Here is a 25,416-nt window from a genome sequence, read left to right as displayed (position 1 = left end):
GAGCTGTGGTAGAGGTGTTACGAGAAGACAGACCAATGCTGGCCAGGTTTAGCTACCAGCAAGTCTTACGTAGTAAACACGGGTGGGCTCTAAGAAGCCAATGATTAGGGGTAGTGAGCAAACAACAGGACTTTGAAATCTGTTTTGCAAGCAGTCCTTTTTATCAGGATTATCAAAATCTGACTAAAGCATAATCTTGGGGCTCATTTGGCAGTAGAGATTGTGGATATGAGGGATGGGGAGGTAGTCGGGTGTATAGTGCTCAAGCATGAGGGCTGGAGTTCCGTCCCCTAGAACCCATTTAAAGAAGCCCGACAGAGGAGCTAGCACTGGGGGACAAAGACAAGATCCCTGGGCTTGCCGAGAGCAGCCAGTCTAGTTGCATTGGCAAATTCTAGGTTCAAAGGGAGAGAGTGATAGACACATTGACCTCAGGCCTTCATGAACACTCATAGACACATGCGTGTGCACACATTACACAGATTTAGAAGAAATTATGATCATGGAACAACTTGGTTCTTGTTTATTGTCTGCTTGTTTGAACAGTGGTCTAAGAATTCTTTATTTTTATATTAATCGGAAATACTGCATTTGAATTTGTCAAGCCCTGAGTGAATTGTATCGGTCCTGATCTTTCTAGCAGATGTTTGGATAGTGTCATCCATGGTGCACATAAGCTAGTCACCAAATATTTGCATAATGTTTTTTGAATGAAAGCAGCTTATTTTTCTTGAAGTAATAAGAAATTGTCAAAAAATATGGTTTTGTTCAAACTATTTTTTAATGGTAAATCTTAAAACAGTTTTGTTTTATGTGTCTGAATGTTTTGCATGCGTATATTTAAGTGCACTGAGTGGAGTGATGCCTGGTGCACATGAAAGCCAGAAGAGGGTGCTGGATCCCCTGGCACTGGGGTTATAGACGGTTGTGTGCTGCCATGTGGGTGGTAGGACTTGAACTCCAGGGCCCTTTGAAGAGCAGCAAGGGTGCTTTCTCTTCCGTTCTAGATATAAAATGTTCATCTTTTGTTTGTTTTGGTGATAGTGCCTCAGATTCCCTAGGCACTATCTTTAAACCGTACAGTCTAGAAATGGCTTTGAACTTCTGATTCTCCTGCCTCTGCCTCCAAGTGTTGGGATTAGAGATGTAAACTACCATGCCCAGCTTTCTAACTTAACCATTAGTTAAAAGTCTATTCTTCGTGTCTTAAATGGGATTTCTATGACAAACACCATGGCCAAAAACAAATAGAGGCTGAAAGGGTTTATTTGACCTACATATCCAGGGTCTTGGCCATTGAGGGCTGCTAAGGCAGGAACTCAGACAACAGGGACCCCCCGGCAGGAGGTGATACATAGCCATGGAGGGGCTCCACTTAGTGACTTAGCCACATATGGTTTGCCCAGTCTCCTTTTTTGTTTTTGTTTTTTGTTTTTTATTTTTGTTCTTGTGGTTTTTGTTTTGAGACATTGTTTTTCTGTGTAGCCCTGGCCTTCCTGAACTCCCTCTATAGAACAGGCTAGCCTTCAACTCAGAGATCATCTACCTGCCTCCTGAGTGCTGATCCCACCACTGCCTGCCTCAGCCTGCTAGAACCCAGGACCACCAGCTGAGGGGCGTCACCACAACAATCACTAAGAAAACGCCCTACAGTCAGATCTTATGGAGGCATAAGTGAGGTCTACCCTCCGTCATGACTGTGTTAACCTAAAACTGGGCAGCACACCTTGGTGAGTAAGCAGAGGCTCGGGATGTATGTAGGGAGACCCCGTATCTAAACAGAGTAACAAAACTCCCAAAACTATTCTTTGGAACAGATAGAAAGCATTGTCTTTTTTTGTTACTAAACTAGTTTTCACTAGTTAACAGGTGTTGATTCTGGGCTTCTCTAAGGGTCAAAGAGCACCTGCTTTTTAGGTAAAGCACTGTTACTGTCAGAATTAAAGGATTAGCTGGTTGTGGTGGCACATGCTTATCAGAGTCCTGAGGCAGGAGGATCATGAGTTGGAGAGACCAGCTTGGGGTACATAGTAAGTTGAAGACAAGTTTGAGCTATACAGTGAAACAAACAAAAAGTTGAAAAAACTTAGGATGCTCATTTTTTCAAAATAATGTGTTAGATACTCTGATTGAGCTTTGTCATTTCAGGTCACATGAGGCAGACACAGATTTCTGCAGCCTCTTCTCGGTCTTCCTGTGAATAAATGGACCGTTTGTCACATCAGATACATGAGTCTTCTGACAGTGTATAGTGAAAACTGTGACTCCATTGCACTGTCCATTCACTAGTTTTGTTCAGACTGTGTCTTTCATTGTAGGGAGAAGAAGAATTTGAAATGCCTCAGCCTCCACATGGCCATGTCTTGCATCGTCACACGAGAACGATTCGAGAAGTCCGTACACTTGTCACCCGTGTCATCACAGATGTTTATTATGTGGATGGAACAGAAGTGGAAAGGAAAGTAACGGAGGTATAGCTGCGCCCACCTACTCCCCGCCCCTCCTATCCCTGTCCTTTCCCTCGATTCTCCTCAGCCCTGGCTCGCTAGGCACTGGCACTCTTTCCTTCTTTGTTTTCTTTTGTTCCTCTTTGAGACAGGGTCTTTTTACACAGCCCTGACTGTCCTGGAACTTGCTCTGTAGACCAGGCTGGCCTTTAAGTTACAGAGACCTCCTAAGTGCTACCACTGCCTGACTGGTTTATTTTAGCTCAAGCCTCTTAACTTGTTGTAGCCATTTTGAACTTCTGATCTTTCTGTCTGCATCTCTGTTTACGACAAACCTAATGCCACATGCATGTGAGGGGAGCACTTCACCAACTGCGCTGCAGCCTGTGGGTTTTCTTTCCTTTTAACATTCATCTGTTGATGTAGTGTGTATATTCATGTGGGTCTATGTGTGCAGTGGCCCATGTGTGACCCTTTTGCAGGACAGCTTTCAGAGTCAGCTCTCCTTGCATCACTTGGCTCTGGGCTATCAGACTTGGGTCATGAAGCATCTTATGAGCCATTTTGCTATCCTTGCCCTCCCTCAAACTATAAATTCTCAAAGGAGAAATTTTCCAAAACAGAAGTCAAAAAGAGCCATTTGTTTACCGTTTAGTAGTATTGCACAAATATGTGTGGTACATATTGTCTGTGGAGAGACTGGGCCTACTGAGGAGTCTTCTTTCTCCACATCATGTCAACTAGCATGGTGTTCTGTAAACAGTTTAGATGAGGAAGACAAAATTGTGTCCTGTATGCCCATTTCCCAATGCTGTGCTGTTGAGGATGTTATGTCTTGGTCCTAGACCCTTGCTGTACCATGCATGCCTGGCCAGACTTAAGCGGAGCTCTAGCCCCAAAGTGGGCATATGAGGTGAATGAAGCCATCTTGATATTCTAGTGGTTTGTACTTACCAAAATTTTTCATTGTCATAATCCTCATCAGAGTCAGTGTCGGGGTATCATTATGTAGCCATGGCTGTCTTGAAATTTAGCATGGCCTTGAACACACAGAGATCTGTCTACATGTGCTTCCCAGTGCTGGGATTAAAGGTGTGTGTGACTACACCCAGCATGAACTTTCATTATAATGTGAGCCCCCTCTACCCATACTGGATGGAGTTCAAAACCGTAAACTCAGGGCTCTCCCATGAAGCTACATCCTCAGCTCTGATAATGTTTTTGTCTTTGATTTTTCAAACCAATTTTAGTTATTTTTACTTAAAATTTTCTGTTTCCTTGGTCACTTATAAAAGAACTAATGTTAATGATGTACCCAGAAAGGCTCCTTCCCACTCCTCTCAATGACCTCCTTAGTTCTCTTCTCTCCACAGGGAAATGGCTTCTGTCTGCTGTGTTAAAGTCCTTGCTAGTAGTCAGTGCTTATGAGCTTTCCCAATAGAAAGACAATTTCATGTTCCATACATAGGAAGGGTTCTTTCTTCTTAATGTTCACGACATGTAATATGTTAAGTGTTTGGTTCAATAGCTTTGAACAAGTTTAAAAACAATATTTACTTAATTTTGAGTTAGGGTTTCACTGTATAAACCTGACTGGACTGAAATTTGATATATGGATCAGGCTGTCCTCAAACTCAGTTTACCTGCCTCTGCCTCCTAGGATTAAAGATGTGTGTCATCATACCTAGCTATGCATTGAAAAAATGTATGTATCCATGGCTCAGAACAGATAAAGAATGTTTCCATTGCTTCAGAAAGTTCCTTCCTGATTCCTACCTGGCTGATGTGACATTTCCTGCAATCTCTAGGATTTCCTAGCCATCACCTTAGCTTTCTGTTAGTGCACTTTCTTTTAGCTTCCCTATCTGTTTCTTCCCTTCAGGAGACTGAAGAACCAATCGTAGAATGTCAGGAATGTGAAACAGAAGTTTCCCCTTCACAGACTGGCGGTTCCTCTGGGGACCTGGGGGACATCAGCTCCTTCTCCTCCAAAGCCTCCAGCTCACACCACACATCCAGTGGAACAAGTCTCTCAGCCATACACAGCAGTGGCAGCTCAGGGCGAGGAGCTGGGCCACTCAAAGGAAAAACCAGTGGGACAGAACCTGCAGATTTTGCCTTACCCAGTTCCCGAGGAGGCCCAGGAAAACTGAGGTGCAGACAGGTTTTCCAGAGAGAACCCAGCAGGGGCAGGGCTGCTGATGTTTTAATATCACATGAAGAAATACGGGGGAATGCCCTGCCTCGAGCTGGAGAAATCAGTGCCTCTTCCTCCATTGTGGGCAAAGAAGTCCCTTAGGGGATGTTGGGAATGCTGGGTACATTCTCCTGCCATGCCTATATTCTGCAACATATCCGTATTTTGGTTGGGAGTACACATTTGCAATAGGCTCCCACTGTGTTCTATGTCTTGGTTTTTGGTCTCCTCTGTGGGTATCCAGAGCCTGAAGTAGAATAGAAGGTCGGGCAGAAATGGGTGTAGCATCTCAAATAGCAACAGCAGGAAGCTATGTCAGGAGGGAGTAGACTTTCATACAGGAAAAAGACTTTTTATCCCATTCCCCTTGTTTCCAGCTGAGGTTTTGTCGATGAGTTTTCATGGGTGTGAGCCAGCTTCCTGTTGCCCTGGAGGAGCAGCACATGTTCCTGACAGTTGGAAGGTCCTGGGGAGATGTTAAAGGATGTATTCATTAGCAGCTGCTATCAAACTAACCTGTCTTCATTCTCTAGTCCTAGAAAAGGGATCAGTCAGACAGGGGCACCAGTGTGTGAGGAAGATGGTGATGCAGGCCTTGGCATCAGACAAGGAGGGAAGGCTCCAGTTACACCTCGTGGTCGTGGGCGAAGGGGCCGCCCACCTTCTCGGACCACTGGAACCAGGTACCTGGGTAATGCCAAAAAAATAGGAGTAGAGAGGAAAATAGAGAGTGTGTAGGGTACAAGAGGGAAAGGAGGGGCCCACACTGATGCCCGAGGCCACTGAGAGACTGGCCTCATGCCTGTGATGGGGTTAATGAAGAATGGGAAGAGGCCTGTAGGAAAAAGTCGGAAGGTAGGTCCTGTCCTGCTCTCACGTCCTTCTCTTGCCTGTCTTTAGAGAAACAGTTGTGTCTGGTCCATTGGGCATAGAAGACACTTCACCTAGCATGTCACCCGATGACAAGTCCTTCACCCGCATTATGCCCCGTGTGCCAGACTCTACCAAACGGATGGATGCCAGTTCTGGTGCTTTGCGGCGGAGTGATTCTCCAGAGATTCCTTTTCAGGCTGCTACTGGTTCCTCTGATGGCTTGGATTCCTCATCTTCTGGAAACAGCTTTGTGGGGCTCCGGGTTGTAGCCAAGTGGTCGTCCAATGGCTACTTTTACTCTGGGAAAATCACACGAGATGTCGGAGCTGGGAAGTATAAGCTGCTCTTTGATGACGGGTATGAGTGTGACGTGCTGGGCAAGGACATTCTCCTGTGTGACCCCATACCCCTGGACACTGAAGTGACCGCCCTCTCAGAAGATGAGTATTTCAGTGCAGGTAATCAACAAGCAGAGGCTCTACAGATGCACTCTGTCCACTGGTCCGTTTTGTCAGCAGTTACCAGACAGTCTTGTCTTCCCCAGCCTGTTTCTCTGGACCTCACAAGTCAGAGATCCACACCCATTCCACTGCGTACCCTTGCCATTGGCTGTTTCGTTTGTAGTTGTTTTTCGGCAAACTTATTTTGGAATAGTTACAGAATTAACACATTGCCAAGGACAGAATGGTGTTAGGGTAGAGGCTCCCTTTGTCCTCTCTGCCGAGCATTCCCTGTCTCCAGTGTCCTAAACTAGTCTGGTACTTTTGTCAGAACCAAGAAGCCATCTCAATTCCTAGCCGTTAACTAAACTCCAAACTTTATTTGGACTTTACCATCTTTTCTATAATATACTTTCTCTGTTTCAGGATCCAGTCGAGGATACCACATTACATTTAGTCACCATGTTTCCTTTGGTCTCCTCTGGTTTGTGGCAATTTCTGTCTTTTCTTTTTCCGTGACTCTGACAGTTTTGAAGGATAATAGCTATTTTATAGAATGCTCTCTCAGATCAGGTCTGATGGTTTCACAGTAGACTGCAGTTAGGATTTTGTTTTTAATTCATTGTAAAGAATGTCATTAGGGTTACTGTGCCCTTCATATCATATCATCTATGGGGCTGAGGGGGCATGTGACATCACCTTACATCACTGGTGATGTGAGTCTTTATCACTAGGTGAAGTGGCACTTTTCCAGGACTTTCCACTTTAACAGTAGTATTTGCCCTTTTGTATTGTTTTCTTTTCACTCCTGCCTTATGCCCTGGCTGTCTTGGAACTTGCATTGTAGACCAGGCTGGCCTCAAGCTAACAGAGATCCACCTGCCTCTGCCTCCCGAGTCCTGGGGTTAAAGGTTTGAGCGGCTATGCTAGGCCTTATTTCTGACTTTGAAGTTCATTGACGACGCTGATAAGAATTCAGCTGGAGACAGTGGTGGCACACCGAGATATTCTAACTCAGCACGCTGCATGTCATGTTTTGATTTGAAGAGCGATGCTCTCTTTTTGTTTTTTTTTTCAGGGTGGTCTCAGGCCACTGCCCTTCTTTTTATAATAGCCAGTGTTGGTAATGGTGAGGTGTTCATGTGTGCTTTTACTTTTTCATATATTCTTTTTTTTTTTTTTTCTTTTTTTTTGGAGCTGGGGATCGAACCCAGGGCCTTGTGCTTGCTGGGCAAGCGCTCTACCACTGAGCTAAATCCCCAACCCCTTCATATATTCTTTGAATATAGCTTCTTAGTTCTATGGTGTTGACCTTCATTGAGAAATATCCTTTCTGGATACTGTGTTGAACATGGATAGACTGGGAGAACAAGCTTTTCTGTTGGGAGCTTCCTGGCTTTCTTATTCTAGGGTTCCCCAAGTACCTGCTTTTTTTGCTCCCTTGTTTTGTGTTTTGGCCACTTTAACTTATAATACTAGATAACACCATCAGTTGTGTGGCGTTACTTAGGAGCAGTACCTAGGACGGGTAGTCATGGTTTGTATGTATCCTCTTCATCTGGTATGAAGCCATCATAGAGGTTGGCAGTTGGCCCTTTCGAGATAGTTTGCTATCAGCAGTAAATGTATCACAGGATAGGGATCTGGCAGCCTACTTGTTTACCAGTGTCAGTAGCACACTGCTTCTAGTTGTAGCTCCTCCTTGGTGATGAGTGTTCTTATGGCCTGGGCACGTGTTGGTATCAGGTGGTCTTCATGATCTAGTTTGGTAGATTTAAGCTACTCATCTGAGTAAAAGAAGCGATTGTGTGGCACAGCAGAGAACTAGGACCTGCTTCCTCCTCCCTGGCAGGATAGCTAGGTCCCTTATCCCTTCATTGAAAACAAGCTAGTGGAGAATGCAGTGTACCTCTCTGTTCATGAGAACGAAACATAGCAGTGATGTGTCATTTTTATGTTGTGTGTGAGATATATGTTTACTGGTTGGTAGAAAGGAGTGTGGTTTTTTGTTTGTTTTTTTTTTTTTTCTTTTTTTCATAGATTTGGAAATAGATCTTGCCTAACTAATCCCCACATAATAGAATTAGGCCTAAACTCGGGTTGGTTGAGTTCTAACTCAGCCACACATTGTGCTTCTAACCTAAAGGCTTATCTGTAGCTGTTTATCAGTGCAAGAACATCGAGGTAGAGAATAGCAGGAAGCAGGGCTTATTTTTCCCTTTGCTCTCTTCATTCTGATTTTTTTTGTACAATAGACAGACATGTACATGATTTCTTAGAATTGTCATTTTCACCTGTAACTTAGGACTACCACTCATTCTTCAAATAAATCACGATGGGAAGGCTTAGGAGATTGATATGGGATCATTAAGAACCCATGCCATTCATTTCAGGAGGTCCATTTGAGCCTCTAATAATCCCCAAGTCCAGCATTGGGAAGCTTTATTTTATAGCTAAAGGCCGCTTTCTCTCAGAAGACATTGTCTAATCCTAGTGTATTAGCTACATATACCCTGAGTGTTGTAAACCATTCAGGATGGACAGCCAAGTTCAGCCCATGTTTGTTGGCTCTGTGTTCCCTGCCTCAGGCCTGCTTTTGTAGAGCCCTATGAGAGGGTGCTAGGCAACCTGCAGCTATGGAATCTTTTATGTCCCCTCCAGGAGTGGTGAAAGGACACAGGAAGGAGTCTGGGGAGCTGTATTACAGCATTGAAAAAGAAGGCCAAAGGAAGTGGTATAAACGGATGGCAGTCATTCTGTCCTTGGAGCAAGGAAACAGACTGAGAGAACAATATGGGCTTGGCCCATATGAAGCTGTCACACCACTCACAAAGGCAGCAGATATCAGCTTAGGTAAGACTGTCCTGAACGACTGCCTATGGACCCATGCTTTTCTTAAAGAGAGGAATGGTTTCTAGAGTAGTTAGGAAGGATTGCCTGACTCTTGTATGGTTTATTGGATCGTAATGACTACCATTTTCTAGTTACTGCCATACTTTTTCCCTTTCCAAATACCAAATGAGACGTCTCTGGGCTTTTTCTGGCCTTTCTTGTTCTATAGAGGAGCATCTATATCTGGCATGGCAGTGTTGGAACATAAAATGTGTGGCTTTAAAAGGTGACTTCCTGATTGGGGGAGGTTGCAGGAAACACAGTACTATCTATGTCAGGTTTAAGTTATTACTTAACCCGAACTTACTAGCCTTTGGCTTATTCGTCAGACAATTTGGTGGAAGGAAAGAGGAAACGGCGCAGTAACATCAGCTCCCCAGCCACCCCCACTGCCTCCAGTAGCAGCAGCACAACACCCACACGTAAAACCACAGAGAGTCCCCGTGCTTCCATGGGAGTTCCGTCAGGCAAAAGGAAACTTACGACTTCTGAAGAGGAACGGTCCCCTGCTAAGCGAGGCCGAAAGTCTGCTACTGTGAAACCTGGTAAGATGGGAGCCTAGTGCATGGTGATGTCCTTTCTATGCTGGTCATAGACTGGCGCCTACAAGTTTATAGGTTATCCTGGTATAAGCTACACTCCGTCCTCTCTTCAGAGCTCAGCAAGAGGGCAAGACTTGATCACAGACAGAGACTGTATGTGGGCTTTTGGGGGGAATATAAGTATGGAAGTTTAAGTAGACTCAGAATGGGTACACGTTCTTAGATTTTATTCTCTGCCATCTCCTGCTTCTTGGTAGACTTTGTTTCTACTATCTCCGCGCCCCCCCCCCCCCCCATCTTGTGCTTACCCTTTCTCAAGCTTCCTATAGAAAGGTTGTGCTTCAGCCTGCATCTTCCCTTTCCCCTGTCCATCCCTTTCAGTCACTCCTATTCATTATGAAGAAAATTCAGTTAGCTGTTCAAGTGTCTGTGGTGACCTGGCCATGGTGGCTCCTGTAGGCAGAAGTAAAATCCTGTCTCTGTTGAATAGGGGTCTCTCAGGCTAGCCCTTCCCTTTCCCCAGCATCAGATCTTTGTTTTTCCTGTTGGAGTTATGTCATCTGCTTACCCACCTAATACCACTGCCGTGTATTTAAGGTTATCTAAAAACAGTAATAGCTAGCCTTTATTAAATATTTACTGGGCTAGTCATGAAACCTAAATATTTTCACTCATGTTCCCTTATATACTCTCTTAAAGCATGTGTGCTAGAATTCACTTTCTATATGTTTTGCAGAGTCTAAGACAGAAAAGCTAGGTAACTTTCTCAATGTGACAGAATAAGCCAGATCTCAGATTTAGGTAGGCTTGACTGACCCTGTAGTCCAGTGCATACACACAGTATCACTGCCTGACCGTTCCTGATCCTGGCTTTATTTCAGGTCATGCATGACCTGCCGTCATCTTAGCCTCCTAATGAGCCTGACTCGGTGTCAGTAGGTATCCGTTTCCTTTTGGAGGACTTACTGGGGCACATCTTAGCATGGGTGTTCTGGAATGGTGGCTCACTTAACTTCCCAGGTGTTGACAGCTGGGTGTTGAGGTGGGGTACTTTGTGTGGCTTCACCTCCACGTCAAGACTCTATCACCAAGTATTTGGCATTGTTCTGGTAAGAGCCTAAGGTACAGTGGGAGAATCTGATTGGGACAGTTCTTGGCAGCAATGAAAAGTTTTTTCTTCCTTCTTTAAAGATTGCTTCAAAATGTCAGAGACCTGGGCAATGAATGTGGTTCAAGACTTCTAAACACTATATTTTCCTGTTCTAGAACCACCTTTGATTTCAGGTGGCCTTAGAATTTGATGTTATAGAAATAGTACCAGTTCATGTCCATATATGAAAACAGCAGACTGCCTACTGTAATGGTCTTGTCAGATTTAAATGTTATTTTATCTTTGCTGTAAATTTGGTCCTAGGTTGTTGGCCATTTAGAGTGTCTGGCTATATATTAATGGTCTTTAGGTCATAGCCTAGACAAAACTTACCAGGACATGGCCTATCTGGTCACGCTTGTTGCTGGACCTTTGTCCAAGTAATGATCCTGTGTGCATTGTTTTATTAGCTATGCTTTGTCCTTCCTAGGAACAGTGGGGGCAGCAGAGCTTGTGAGCCCCTGTGAGAGTGGAGACAACACAGGTGAGCCTTCTGTCCTGGAAGAGCCAAGAGGGCCTTTGCCCCTCAACAAGACCTTGTTTCTGGGCTATGCCTTTCTCCTCACCATGGCTACAACTAGTGACAAGCTGGCCAGCCGCTCTAAGCTGCTAGATGGTCCTACAGGAAGCAGCGAAGAAGAGGAGGGTGAGTCTCCAGGGATGCTGACCTATGCACTCTTTCTATTTACTTTGTGAAGAGATACTTTCGTTCAGGTAGAGCAGTGCACCAGCCAGCTAGTAACTGTGATTCTGGTCAAGTAAAATTAACTTGTACCCTATCTCTGGTTTGTAGACTTATACAAAATTGTTCTCAGAGAGTGGTCAACGATACACGACTGAGAAATATTTATCTTTGTTTATTTACATACTACATAGATACAGGTGTATACTGTATATAGATTTATGCATGGATGTGTATGTATGTGTGCATATGTGTGGTAGTCATGGGATGATTTGGAAGAGTGTTATTCTTCCTCCTAAGGTAAGGGGTCCCAGGGGATCAAACTCAGGTCACCAGGTTTGGCAGCCTTTGCCTACCGGGACATCTTGGTGGCCTAGGGAGAGAGTCTCCTTCTTACATAAAATAAATGATAAAAATCTGTCAGTCTATCAGAGTTAAATAGGTCCAACAATGACAGACTTGTAATAGACACAGTGCTGCCTTTACCTTCCTATAACTATCCACGTCCAACAGGCTCCTGATGTCCAGCCACCTTCCCCATTTATGCTCTAGCATCTACTTAAGAAAACTCGTGTCGAGGATGCATTTCATTCTGAGTTTAAGAAAGGAATTGTGGTATCTCCAGTGTCCCAGGATAGTTTGGGAAAAATTAGTTTTTCTAGACCTATTCTTGGACCTTTCATTAAAATAAGTCTGTTGCCACATTTATGGCATAATGACTATGACATTAATTTGTGTCTAGGTGAAGTCTATGGTCATGTGGTAGAATATATTTCAGAGGTCTGACAAATGTGTGGTAGAGAATGTGTAGATCAAATGTACACAGTGAGTGACAATAGTCTCCAGAGATCTTCTCCAAGCTTGAGAACTAGATTATTATTTTGCAAGTTAAAGAGTTCTGACTAATGTTGAGTCTTGCAAAAAGGAATTAAAACGAGGAAAATGTGATTGTCATAAAATGGTATAGCTGACAGAAGATGTATGACGACTCTGCTCACTAGTTACAGCCATGGAAACATGTACAGGACATGGGAAAGTGATCCGGGAGCTGCACTAGGGAGTAAAGATGGTTTTGCTTTTCACCTGAGCCCTTGAAACCAGACTGCATGAGGCAGTTGTACCTAGATGTTTGTTGCTTGGCACAGTCTGGAAAGCTGAATGACGCTGACTGACGATTGAGTGACGCAGGTGCTCAGCTCCTCACATACATCAGTAAACCCATGTCTAATCACCAATAGCTGAAGAATATATGAGAAAGTAGTTACAAATAGACAGTAAGGTAGCACCTAGGAAACCATTATTTAAATTTTATAATAGTAAAAATTATTTTTGTTCTATACACAGAATTTTTAGAAATTCCTCCTTTCAACAAGCAGTATACAGAATGCCAGCTTCGAGCAGGAGCTGGGTATATCCTGGAAGACTTCAATGAAGCCCAGGTGAGGACTTCTTTCTACTCTTTCTGTGCTGAGAAAAGGCCCGAGAGGGTTTTGGGTGGCTGGCTGAAGTCCAGGGTGCTGTGCAGTGTTCTCATTGTACACAAAGAACAGAAGCTAGACCTTGTGGTAGGTGGTAGTGGCTCTGAAGAGACAGCCACAGATTGAACTTGTGTAGTAGAAAACCTATTGGTGTGGTGGTGTTTCCCTAGCCTGGAAGGTGGAGTACCAGGTGTTGTTGACCCTTGAGATTTAGGCCTTCTTAAAGATGTGAGACAAGGAAACTGTCACAGGAAGCAGTTTGGCCTTCTCAGTGAGCCATCGCAGCCTTGGGTACAAAAACAGATTAGATAGTATTTTTGACACCAATTGGAAGTCTTTACATCTTTTCTCCGGGGTTTATTAGGTGCAGCTAATCAGGAAAGGTTTTCCTAGACACCACTAGACCAGTCAGCCGGGCTTCTTTTCTTCTAGTGTAACACAGCCTACCAGTGTCTCCTAATTGCGGACCAGCACTGTCGAACCCGGAAGTACTTCCTGTGCCTTGCCAGTGGCATTCCTTGTGTGTCTCATGTCTGGGTCCATGACAGCTGCCATGCCAACCAGCTTCAAAACTACCGTAATTATCTGCTGCCTGCTGGGTATAGCCTTGAGGAGCAACGAATTCTGGACTGGTGAGTGTTTGGGAACCCATCTAGAGCTGAAGAAAGTCTAGTTGAGAAATTTGGCAGGAGAGATAGCTCAGTCTTTAAAGGCTAGGCTTATAACCAAAAATATAATAGAAATTGAAGTGTTACTAGAAACTGGAATATCTGTAGACTAAGTCAGAATTTGAATGAATTTGAAATGATTTCAGCAGTTAAAGTACTTTGTTTCCAGAGCCTCATTTTACATTAAATGTGTGGAAAGATTAGTGTGTGTGGTCAGTGTTCCCCATTAGGGGAAGCATTGAAATTAGGATCAGGTTTCAATCATTAAACTTAGAGAGAGGGGAGGGATTAACCTGATTTGTTTACTAGCAAAGTCTGGGATCCCAGAATGCATCTCTCATTTAGAAGAGAGGCAGAGCATGTTCAGTACATGGCATCATTAGAAAAGCATGCAGACATGAAGGCTCCCTGTGCAGTGCTAGTTGCTAAATGTGACAGGCCATACTAAGTTTCTTTCCAGTTCCTAAACACTGTCTCCAACTCCTTCACAGGCAACCCCGTGAAAACCCTTTCCAGAATCTGAAGGTCCTCTTGGTGTCAGATCAACAGCAGAACTTCCTGGAGCTCTGGTCTGAGATCCTTATGACTGGAGGGGCAGCCTCTGTGAAGCAGCATCATTCAAGTGCCCATAACAAAGGTACTGGAGAGCACCTGTGCTTCATAGTCATTCCAGGATGTTCTTAGAGTGACACTTGTTAGTCTGTGTATTCCAAGTCTGTCCTCAGTTTTAAGATAAGTCCCACCTTCAAAAAGGGTAGGTTGATGTAGGTTGAAGGATAATGCTCTTCAGGCTTCTAGAGTCTCCAGTGGCATTTCCATTCAGTAGTTCTACAAGGTCAGAAGTGATGATTACAACTTTTATTTTAGACTGTGAGTATACAGTATCTATAGCAGAGGGCTTTGGTTTGGAAGAGTAGGGAGTACTGGTTAGAAGGCACATCTGTCTTTTTGTAATAGGAGCTAAACTGAGTGTTCTTTCCTCATTCACTTCCCCCTACTTTTTGCAGACATTGCTTTAGGGGTATTTGATGTGGTGGTGACAGACCCCTCATGCCCAGCCTCGGTGCTCAAGTGTGCTGAAGCCTTGCAGCTGCCTGTGGTATCACAAGAATGGGTGATCCAGTGCCTCATTGTTGGGGAGAGAATTGGATTCCAGCAGCATCCAAAATACAAACATGATTATGTTTCTCACTAAAGATACTTGGTCTTACTGGTTTTATTCCCTGCTATTGTGGAGATTGTGTTTTAATCAGGTTTTAAGTGTGTCTTGTGTGTAATTGTATTCTTTGCATGGACCTTGTACATAGTTTTATTTGTTGGACTTTTATGATAAAATAAATGTTGAATCTCTTTGGTTGTAGTAACTGGGATGTCTTCATCTGTTTCTTTGAGCTTAATCTCAGAACATGGTAAACATAGGATCTTCTCTGAAGTTTTTCAGCAGGCTTGTCACTTTAGCAGTACAGCAAACAAAGGAAGATAAAAATATAGGAATGAACTTTATTCTGTAGCACCTCTGTCAATATCAAAAGGTTATCCCAGGCTACCTAAATGTTTGCCTCCAAAAACGCAGTTTAAAGTAAGTGAGGGCACAGATGTGTTAACAGTAAGTAGTGAGTGCTAAAGTTGAGTAGGACTGGGGACAGCTCTGGGTGTCAGGAGTTTATTAACAGATGACCTGCTACTGGAAGCATGACCAGTTGTTAATGAATGGACAGTGACTTTTGCTGGGATGGTTTTCTGTAAAATAAGTTGTCACAACTGCTGGAAGCTATTCCTTCCTCACACTCATCATCATAATCATTCTATTTTTCTGTAGTAAATACTTTTAGGCTTTGTGGTCACTTGTCTGTCTCCACTTCTTGCCCTGCTTTGAGACGAAAGCAATCATAGACAGTAGGTAAATGAGTATGTGTGGCTTTATTATTTACAAAAACAAGCAGCAGGCTGTTATCTGCTAAGCCCTGCTTTTAGAGGTAACAAACAGAAGGGATTGATCCCCTCTAGTTGACAAGTATGGGGCTCAGGCTTTCACAGTGGGTGGTAGACAGTGTCAATGAAGAGAGGATTCGGTGACTACAAACCGAGGCCCCAGTGTTGCATTCTTGTCCAGCTTGGAGGGAAGGTATGTCAATAAAGTGGTTCTTTTGTTTATGCTCATGAGAAGAACATTAGTATGTTCTCAGCCAGTGGTGGCTAGGCTACCTGACCATAAAACATTAGCTTCTGTGGCAGGTCTGAGGTGGGAAAACTGGGTTGTGATTTTCAATGTCTAAAATCTGAACAATCTGACCTCCATCATCTTTAGCTAGAATTGCCCTTCTATCAATATGAAAGAATTGGAACTCATTGGATAAATTCTTCAGATAAAGGATACTCAAATAATAATCTTTATCCTTCCCAAAAAAATTTATCTGTGTAGTTACAAATTTACAAGGTACAGAGAGAGGAAAAGCCCACAGCCTGTCTAAAGGGTTTTCTAATTTGGTGGTAACATATAGAAGCTGACCTATTCATAAGCATGATTGTTTTCTTACATATGAGCCTAGCCTAAAAATATTTTATTGATCCCCATTGTTTACTGTGGTTATCTTCCATAGGAATATAGTAAATGTTCAGTAAACCACTGTTACACAAATGAACCCACCAACAGATGTCTTAGTGTAAAGGGTCAAAGCATTCGTGTGGTCAGCAGAGGGATCTCAGACCCCAGTTTCCCACAGGGATGGCAGGAAGGATTTATACCTCTGGACTTCTTCTAGAAGACCCTTTCAGCAGTCTGCAGGCATTTGATGAATGACTAGAGAGGTTTGTTACAGACATCAGAACGTGGTAGGGCTGACTGCTGCTTCATTTTATGAAGCTGAGTTTTCACATCCCAAAACTGTAAAAGAAAAAAGCGATTAAGTGTCATGCCTTTCAAAGAAGCATGGCAATCTGAGATAGAGCTAACACCATGGCAACAGCACAGCTCTCTAAGAAGGCGACTGCCACCGGATGTCAGTACTAGATTTAAGGAAGTTTAGCAGTGACCAGTGAAGCATGGTACCACAGCTGCACTGCTGTTGGTACAAGCCAGAGCAGGCTAGACTGCCCCCTAGAACACAGCAGCACATAACCCAACACAGAACTTACCCTCAGCTCTAGTATTTTACTGTGAATTTCACTAGCAAACAAATTCCAGTGAAGTTGTGGAACACGATCACCCTACCCGAATACCCTCACCCCTTCCTGCATCTCTGAGCCTCGCTTATAAAATGCTTATAAAAATCTGCAGATGATGGCCAGAGTTGCATTTTGGTCTTCTATAGTTTATCAGCCCCTCCTCCCAATCTGTAAGTGCCCACAGATTGTTCCTACCTGCCCAGAGTCCCACCAGCCTGGGTATAATATTTGTTATAGTCTAGCCGGAGCAGTAGCTGCGCCAAATCTGAATTGATCTGGTGATTCCGAACACTGGAAAGGATCTTGAACAGGAGTGAAGACTGGCGACTAAAGCCCTGTTGAGAGACCCGAGCTGTCAGTGACCATGCAGAGTGCTGGGCTCCTGGGGTGGGGAGTCTTTGGAAAAGCTTTGCTTAAATGTTTGTGGGACCGTTCCAAATTCCCATTTCTATCAGCTCCTTAAATGACTTTGACTTCTTAGTACCATGTCTGTGAAATGCATGACTCCCATGAAAGTACTTTCTCATTAGTAGGAATTTAACAGCTTGTTTAAGATTAATATATTCTATCACATACTGGGATTGCAGTGAGCCTGCTTTGTTACAAGGAGATAAATATAGTGTGAGATTATAATTACAAGTGAGATAGGAGGCTGGTTCAGAGAAGGAAGTGGGATGTGAGAAGATGAGCACAAAGCCAATGCATACTTGGTGGGCTGAATAAACTATTCAGGGCTGAACTATTTCTGAACACTGTGAAGCAGCACATTAACCTTCAAGCTCACTGACACCAGCACTTCTACCTTTCTATCTTGTCACTTCTGTGTCTGTTCTGGAGACGCTTTATTGACTTGGAGCAAGGACTGCTTGCTCCATAGGTGGGGGTGGAGGGATGCATTTCAGTGGCTAGGCAGACTCACCTTCACGAGAATGCTCAGCTGGGCAGCTCCCCGCTCATCCAGTGGACCCAGGTTCTGACTGACCAGTGAACAAAAACTGTGACAGAGATCTAGGATCTCATTCAGGCAGTGAAACACCTACCCAAAAATATAGCTGGCATTAAATGAAGAAATCTCTGAGAATTGCAAGGTTTGGGAAAATAGTTCTTAACAGCTGACCTCCCATGTCTGATCTCAGCAGAGACACCACAACCTTCAAAGCTGTCTGGCCCTCCAAAGCAACATACAGAATGAACATCCCTTCCTGGGACAGCTGGCTTCTCTGACTCCCCGCACAAAACCTCTGCTCTAGTCACCGTTAACTCATCATTTCTTAGACCCACTGAGTATGCTCTTGCCTTTGAGCTATGAGTGTTGTTCCCTGGGCTTTCTCTTCTCTTTAATAACAGTTTAAGCCCCATTCTCTGTGAATTGCTCCTTCCCCACTGCAGCCTTTAGTGATCTCCACCCTTCTTCTGCTGTAGTATCTGTGTTGTCACTGGTGATTGTCCGGGCCACCTGTGCTGTTCCTGACTTTTGTATGTACATGTCTTGTTTTCCAACTAGATTGTGAGCTCCTTAAGGGCAGAGCCATGACTTATACCTCTTTGTATCCCCAGTGCCTTGCATACAGTAAGCACTCAATAAAAACTTCAATTATGACAACCTGTTGTTCTGATGTGCTTTTCCTCAAGGATATACCCATGCCATGCAAGAACAGTTCCTACCACTCTTCCCCCACGCCCCTACTCCCCCCCATCCCCTGCCCCAATTCACAGAACCCTGTAGAATGGCAGCTGCTTAAGTTACTCCTTTTTGGTGTAGCAAGTAACAGCCCTAAATATCAGAGTAAAGAGAAGCCCATACCATTTATGGTTGCTATCCTGAGTACAACTTGCTCACTGCAGTATACGCACTATAGGGTTATTTCAGTCCCACTTTTCATCTTGGCATTGGGACCAGCATGTGTGCTTGCAATCATTGGTGCTAAGATCACAGTCTGCATGTTTGACTAAGTGTTTTCTGGTCTTAGATTTTTCACAAGGTCACAGATGATTCCAATATGTAGTCAATGTTGGAAGTGATAAACGTGTGTACTTGCTGGTTCCAATCCCAAGATTTCCATAAGTCATTGGGGGTGTTGTTAAACACATAGTTCTTTTATCTATATCTGTTTACCTTATACCCAGAGCAATAGATACCATGTACCTATGAAAACAACTTTCAAATGATTGGTTGATCCTGGTCCAACAGATTTCTAAGAAAGTGAACTCTGTTGTTTTCCTGTAGAGATTTCTGCATTTCTGTAAGTCTTTTTTTTTTTGGGGGGGGGGGCATACCTTTTCACATTCCAGTTCCCTTTTAACACTGTCTTTTTGTTTTACTTTCTCAAAAACGTAAACATAGACTTGAACATGTGCTGAGTAACAGTATCTATCTTGTCAATTCTAAGAACCTATAGGAACATATTAGGCTAAGCAAACAATCACACCTACTTACAGGCTTCAGCAAAATAAAGGACTGGGCCAGCAAATTGCTTAGGAAGTGGTCATGCGCCAATCGGATGCTTTCAAAGTCCCTCGTGGAGTTGATCTGATGAAGCAGCTGTGAGAACTGAGACTCCAGCACATCTACCTGATAGACAGATAAAACTTTTTTTTAGCACTGGCACATCCTGAGTATTCTATTTTATGATTCTTCTCATCTTTTACTTTTAGTATGTGTGTGTGAATTGTTCATACCACAGAGTACATGTAGAGGACAAAGAGCAACTTTCCAGGGTTGGTCCCAGGCCATTAGGCTTGGTGGCTCCAACCTTTACCCACCAAACCATCTGACCAGCCCTCATCTTCCTTCCAGCCACTTTAGGCTGTCCAGTGACATGTTTCAATTGCTGAGCCTTGTAGAGAGAGTGTGTGTGTTGCTTGGGGCCTGTGCATGCAGGGGGTGGGGGGGCTGCAGCACTGAATTACATTCCCTGCCACTTGTCTCTTTTGATACAAGGTCTTTCTGTAGCTTGGGCTTTGCAATTCTCCTTCCTGACACTGCCCAGTGTGGATGTTATAGTTGTGTGTCAAAAGAACTGGGTGTATAATTTCTGTTTTTGAGACAGGGTCTCATGTAGCCCAGGCTGGCCTGAAACTCACTGTATAGCCAAGAATGACCTTGAGCTTCTGACCTCTTGCTTCTGTAATCCTAACTTCTGAAACGTTACAGGCTGGTGCCACCACACCTGACATTTTGCAGTGCCTGTGCTCAAACCAGGTAAGTACTCTACCAACCGACCTACATTCCCAGTCAGTAGTAAATTCAAAATAAACTTTTAAAACGTGTGTTTTGCTTGTGTGTGTGTATGTGCACCACATGCACCTGGTGCCACAGGTGCCAGAAGAGGATGTCCGATCATTTGGGACTAGAGTTGCAGATGATTGGCGTCACCACGTGGATGCTAGGAAATAAACCTAAGTCCTCTGCAAGTACAGTCAGTGCTTTTAACTGCTAAATCATTTTTGTGGCTCCATGGATGTGTAATTCTTAATAGCTTCAAATGTCCTTGCAGATCACTCTCCCCTATCCCAGTGTAATTCACTCATGCCTCATCCCTTCCAATGACTGACTTAGGAATAGCAGGCTTGTCCAACATGTAGTCAAGGATAGGTATGTGACACGGAGAGTCAAGAACAACACAAAATTACAGAATTACTCAAAGGACTATGAGATTCTTTTTTTTTGGCCAGGCATTGAGGGTGGGGGTTGTTGCACGGTTCTTTGATGTGAACTTTTTAATTGATGATATCACACCACAATGTCAAAGGATTGGGTATGTCTGAGAATTCTAGAATGCAAAGGGTCACGTCAGCAATCAGTGCATTGCTCATTAAGTATCCTAATTCCCTATATTCACTTATTTCCACTTAAAATGCCACATACCCAGTGATAGAACTACTCAGTTTTCTCCATCTGCAGCATTTTACCAAATCCAGAACAGCAGACCCTTCCTGCTTTCTAGGGTCCTGTTCCCACCGTTCCATCCACTGGTCAGAATGTACCTGGAGATAGTACTGCAGATTATCTACCAAGAAGGCCATGTGGTTCCTTAGGCGCCACTTGACTGCGTCGGTCTGGTTGGATTTGAGGTGCTTGCGCTGCATCTGGAGTGCCCAGCAGTGCTGCAGCTCAGCTTGGACACGACGCACACTCAGTAAGTACTTGAAGACAACATTGTACCTGTGGCAGAAGCATCACTGAGATACAGACCTTATCCACACACAGAACAGAACAGAACAGGGCTTCCTGTCACCTCTCCAGTGAGTGACAAGAATAGTGTATTTATACAGTAATTACACAGCAGAGAAAATAAAATGAATTTCAGTTGAACAACAAAATAAGCTTCAGTAAAAGCCTGTCACAAGGGAATAAGGTGGAGCATGAGAGAGGACATCCAATGTCTTTTTAACCCTGCAGTCAGTCACTCAGATCACACACACCCCATGAAATCACACATGTATACGCAAAAGCATTAAATACTAAAAAGGTCTTAAATATTAACATTAAAATATACCATAAATACTAAAATAGTAAATTCTTTAAATGTTACTTTTTAAGCAATATTAAATACTAAGTAAAGACCACATCAAACAAGGAGGTGAATGGACTATGAGTACCCAAGTTCTGGAGTCTCTGGACAAGGTGTGTACATTTTGTCTAGCTGGACTGTGAGTTCTGAACTGTTGCAGAATCTTTTCCTTGCATCAGCCTCTGCAAGTGCTTCTACCCTTCTCCTGAGTATTCTAGAGCAGAAGGTAAACAGTGAAGGAGGAGGCTAGAGAGAGGTAGGCTGAAAAGAGATGGTCTTTTCCTTACTCTTGTAGCCACAGTGAGAATGGTTTCCTTATCCTTTCTCAGGGTGCAGTGTGCTTTTCACATCTCCTTCCTGGGGATATCCTGTGCCATCATGCACTGAGCGATGTTCCAAGGGACAAGAGTAATCAAAGCCCTGCATTACAGTCCACATTGAATCATGGTCTAGCCCCCTCATTCCATTCCCCTACCTTGGCTGGCTCTCCATGGAGGTATAAGGATTGTGCTGGTTCATTTTTTGTTAAGTTGACATAAGCTAGGGTCATCTGTAAAGAGGGAGGCTCAACTGAGAAAGTGTCTTAAGGAGTAGACTTCTGACAAGTCTGTGGGGCGTTTTCTTGACTAATGATTGATGCAGTAGGGTCCCTATGCATGGTCCTAAGTAGTATAAAAACGAGCTGAATGAGCCATGAACGACGCGCAGTAAAGCCGCACTCCTCCAGGATTTCTGCTGCAGTCCCTGCCATCCCTTTCCTGCTCTGACTCTCCTTCCCGATGCTAAAAGCTCAAGCCAAAATAAAACCCTGTTTCCGGGATAATCTTCACCACAAAAACAGAAACCTAACTTATACAAGGGTTCCAAGAACATTAACATCACGAACAGTTAACAATGAACAGTAAAATGAGGGGGAAAGTCCTAAGGACTGAGGGGAGTAGTCAAGTCCAGAACTTATTATCATACCCAAGTCTTCATACTCCAAAGGCCACAAACTAGTCTACAAATAACAAACCTACAATTGCTTATCTGTCGACTAACAAATATCTAGTGGTACAGACTTTTAATTCCAGTGCTTGAAAAGCAGAGGCAGGCACATTTTTGAGTTTGAGGCCAGCTTGGTCTACATAGTGAACTCCAGGACAGCCAAAGCTATATATATATAGAGAGAGACTTCTTTCAAACAAAGTCTGGGGCTAGAGAGATGCCTCAGTGGTTAAGATCACTTGCTGAATTCAGTTCCTAGCGCCCATACTGAGAGCCTCACAATTGCATGCAACTCTAGTTCTGGTTTCCACATGTGTGTGTGAAGCGAATGGTGGGCATATGCTATACTCATGTAAGTACCAAACCAGACCTCCCCTTACACCTTGTTTGAGACAGTGTCTTTTTGCTGTTTGCCTCTGTTTATGCCACACTGGCTAGCTTGAGGACTTACTGATTATCTCTTGTCTCTATTTCCTGTCTCATAATAGAAATGCTAGGATTACAGGCATGGTCAGCTTCTGATGCATTATGGGGATTCAAACTCATGTCTCCCTTTATGAAATGAGCTATTTCTTCACCCCTAGTCTGATTCTAAGTGGCTATATGCCGTCCCACTTGTTCAAGTCCTTACCATTCCATACTGTCCCATGGCTGTGACCTCACAAATGAGAATTGCCTTCATTAGATTTGCCTATGGGCAAATCTGTGGGGCATGTTCCTGAATGATGATTGATGTGGAAGGGCCCAGCCACTGTGGGCGATACAGATGGATCTGGGATGTGTAAGAAAGCAAACTGAGGAGCAAGCCAGTAAGAAGCATTCCTCTGGTTTCTACCTCTGCTGCTGCTGGAATTCCTATACTGACTGCCCTCAATGAAGGACTGCTGTCCGAACAAACACACCACCAAATAAGCCCTTTCCTACCAAGATGCTTTTTCACAGCAAGAGAAAACAAACTAGCCTCCCGTCTAGCTCCTGAAGACAGGCTGAGTCTGCAACCTCCAGCCTACTAGCTGGTTTGCTTCTGTCAATCCTACTCCTGTTCACTTACTTTTCCCCTTGGATGTAACAGAGGTAATTTTAATTTGGGAGAAAGTCACAAATACTTACTTTTCCAAGACAGCTGGGGTGAAGAGAATGTGCAGTGGCCATTGTACTTTGTAGGAAAGCCCTAGAGCAGCCCAGCCGGAAGAAGGAGGTTCCCGGGGAGATGTTTCCCGAGAAGGCACTTCTCTTGGCTGGGTGGCATCTGCTATGTAAAGAAGATAATAACTTCGTTAATTAGAACCAGAGAGAGAGGATAAAATACACAAAAATGAGACTTCAGTGGTGCTGAAAAGCAGCACTGGGAGGCAATAAAGGTGGAGGGGAGGAAACTTCTGTGAAGGCTTTTCCTGAGAGGTGTTTTAGAGAAAAATATAGACGCATCTCAAAGACAACCTTGGACAGAGTGCCTCAACCTGTCTGGAATTACATTTGTACCTGTACAAATGGGAGTACTGGACTCGGTTAATTCTATGGTCTGAAATGATCAGTTTCTGTAGAGGGATAATAAAGAACAGAAGATGCAGAGAGGACGCAATCAGAGAATAGCAAACCTTTGTGGTCCTTCCCATGATACTCAATCGTCAAGTGCAGCAGAGGGAGAAGGTTGTCGTCGTCTAGCAGCACCTTGTGTGCTGACTGCTGAAAGGCCACATTCACATCTGCAAGAATGCACATGAGAGCACAGCACAGCTCAGGGTTAGGCATCTCTGGCTTCTGCCTGACAGCACTACGTCCTCTCCCCTGTTATTAACAATCCTGAGAGAGTCATCCCTGCTCCGTACAGTCCCCACAGTGTTGGTGGGGCTGGCAATACTCAATTCTTGGGAACACAGCATGTCAAATGGGTTGTGACAGCTTTTTTGTAACTACATTTGGCTGTTTTGTTTATAGACGTGACTTAAACAGTCAAGGCCCTTCATTTTCCTCCCATTTTCTTTGTCTTGGCTCAGATCCTTACTATATTATTCTCTTCTTGTGCTTGGATGGGGTGACCATAAACTGCCAAGCAGAAGACACTTGCTGAAAGAGGATTACCGTAAGCCTGACGTCTTCACCACTACAGTTATAGCCATGTTGATCTGGAGATGGCCAATTAAAACAAAGCACTTTACTAGATTTCTTTAATTTGCTGCCAGAGATCAGGCTGGGCTGTTACTGATATCTTGGGAATCTTCAGGGTAAGAAGAAAAGTCTTGAAAGTACTGAAGACCTTCGCTTTAGTTGTTCTGAGACCCAGTTATACACCAGGCATTTGAGAACTTTAGATATAACTGCAATTTTTTTCTAACTAGGCTTTCTGAGGTTAGGTCTTAATTATTTACAAAGTAAAAGTAGGTTTGTGGGCCTGGAACACTGGTAGTTAAGGACATTGGCTTTGGGCTACAGGATGGCTCAGTGGTTAAGAGCACTGGCTGCTTTTCCAGATGACTGGAGGACCCACTGGACAACTCACAACTCTCTGTAACTCTAGTCTCAGAGGACCCAGTGCCTTCTTCTGGCCTTTAGGAACTGTACACAAGGTACACACATATACATTCATTCAAACAAGCATACACACAAAAATTAAATCTAAAAAAGAAAAAAAGCAGAAAGCAGAAAGCATTGGTTGCTCTTGCAGAGGATCCAGATTCTCTTCTAAGCATCTACCCTGGCAGCTCACAAATGCTTGTGACTCAAGAGCTCCCTCTTCTGGCCTCTGCAGGCAAACCTGCAATACACAACAGCAGCCAAGAAACACCCTGCAACTTGAGCAAACTTTACTCAGGGCCATAGGAGAATTACCATGCTCTGTCACTGCAGTGGGTGGTGTTTTTAACATGTGTTGAGCTGTGTCAATGAAGGCCTGGAACAGTTCTCCTCGTCCCAGAAGGTAAAAGTCTTTAATGATCTGAGGAAGGAATTTCAATGTACAATTCAGTAAACCAAGCCTGGAGCCCTTACCACCATAAGGGAATCAGACACAGAGAGGCTGATAGTAGCAGTCTGAAGGACACAGGCTTAACATTTTAATGAGACACAGAGCAGCCTCTCAAGCAGAAAGGCTCTGTGTTTGATGGCATTTACATCACAACAGAAGAAAGTAAGCTTGAATCTTACCAAGCTTGAGTACCAAAGATCTGTAGCATAAAATATATTTTCCTCACTTGAGTAAGAACAAATAAATCTACCAGGGAAGTTTAGGCAAGAATGCTTTCCAGAATCATTTTAAGATTTAAAAGAGCACCAGTTATTACCTTTAGCTGACCCAGTAAATCTGACTCTTCCACCATTAGCTTCCAAAGGTGCTGTGATGAGATTAAGAAAACAGAAAAGTTCATTACGGTGACCATAATT

General features: G+C 43.7%; 2 protein-coding genes across 34 annotated transcripts in view; one reads left to right on the top strand and one right to left on the bottom strand.

The window, feature by feature from the left end:
* Tp53bp1 (tumor protein p53 binding protein 1) overlaps positions 1-14,733 on the top strand; it is a 73,357-nt gene extending 58,624 nt beyond the window's left edge. For 5 of the 7 annotated variants that reach the window (NM_001371259.1, XM_087650930.1, XM_087650929.1 and 2 more), the window contains 11 exon segments: positions 2,319-2,471; positions 4,330-4,601; positions 5,178-5,327; positions 5,545-5,975; positions 8,619-8,810; positions 9,179-9,394; positions 10,972-11,187; positions 12,568-12,662; positions 13,134-13,333; positions 13,861-14,006; positions 14,377-14,733. In NM_001371259.1, coding sequence (NP_001358188.1) covers positions 2,319-2,471; positions 4,330-4,601; positions 5,178-5,327; positions 5,545-5,975; positions 8,619-8,810; positions 9,179-9,394; positions 10,972-11,187; positions 12,568-12,662; positions 13,134-13,333; positions 13,861-14,006; positions 14,377-14,564 — 2,259 coding nt within the window. In that variant the 3' untranslated portion in view covers positions 14,565-14,733. 7 annotated transcript variants of the gene reach the window in all.
* Tubgcp4 (tubulin gamma complex component 4) overlaps positions 11,384-25,416 on the bottom strand; it is a 32,377-nt gene continuing 18,344 nt past the window's right edge. For 3 of the 27 annotated variants that reach the window (XR_015683185.1, XR_015683177.1, XR_015683181.1), the window contains exons 10-19: positions 25,317-25,367; positions 24,865-24,970; positions 23,634-23,741; positions 23,146-23,287; positions 20,522-20,699; positions 18,972-19,106; positions 17,454-17,570; positions 16,730-16,869; positions 16,115-16,253; positions 11,384-14,821 (exon numbers count right to left, since the gene is read on the bottom strand). Coding sequence is in view for 10 of the 27 variants with exons in the window: in NM_001399280.1 (NP_001386209.1) it covers positions 16,241-16,253; positions 16,730-16,869; positions 17,454-17,570; positions 18,972-19,106; positions 20,522-20,699; positions 23,146-23,287; positions 23,634-23,741; positions 24,865-24,970; positions 25,317-25,367 (990 nt within the window). In the remaining 17 variants the exon portion in view is untranslated. 27 annotated transcript variants of the gene reach the window in all.

This window comes from Rattus norvegicus, chromosome 3 (genome assembly GCF_021556685.1).
Source record: "Rattus norvegicus strain SHRSP/BbbUtx chromosome 3, alternate assembly SHRSP_T2T, whole genome shotgun sequence".
Lineage (NCBI taxonomy): Eukaryota > Metazoa > Chordata > Mammalia > Rodentia > Muridae > Rattus > Rattus norvegicus.
The sequence above is the reverse complement of the archived record's forward strand: the minus strand, read 5'-3'. Positions and strand labels throughout refer to the sequence as shown.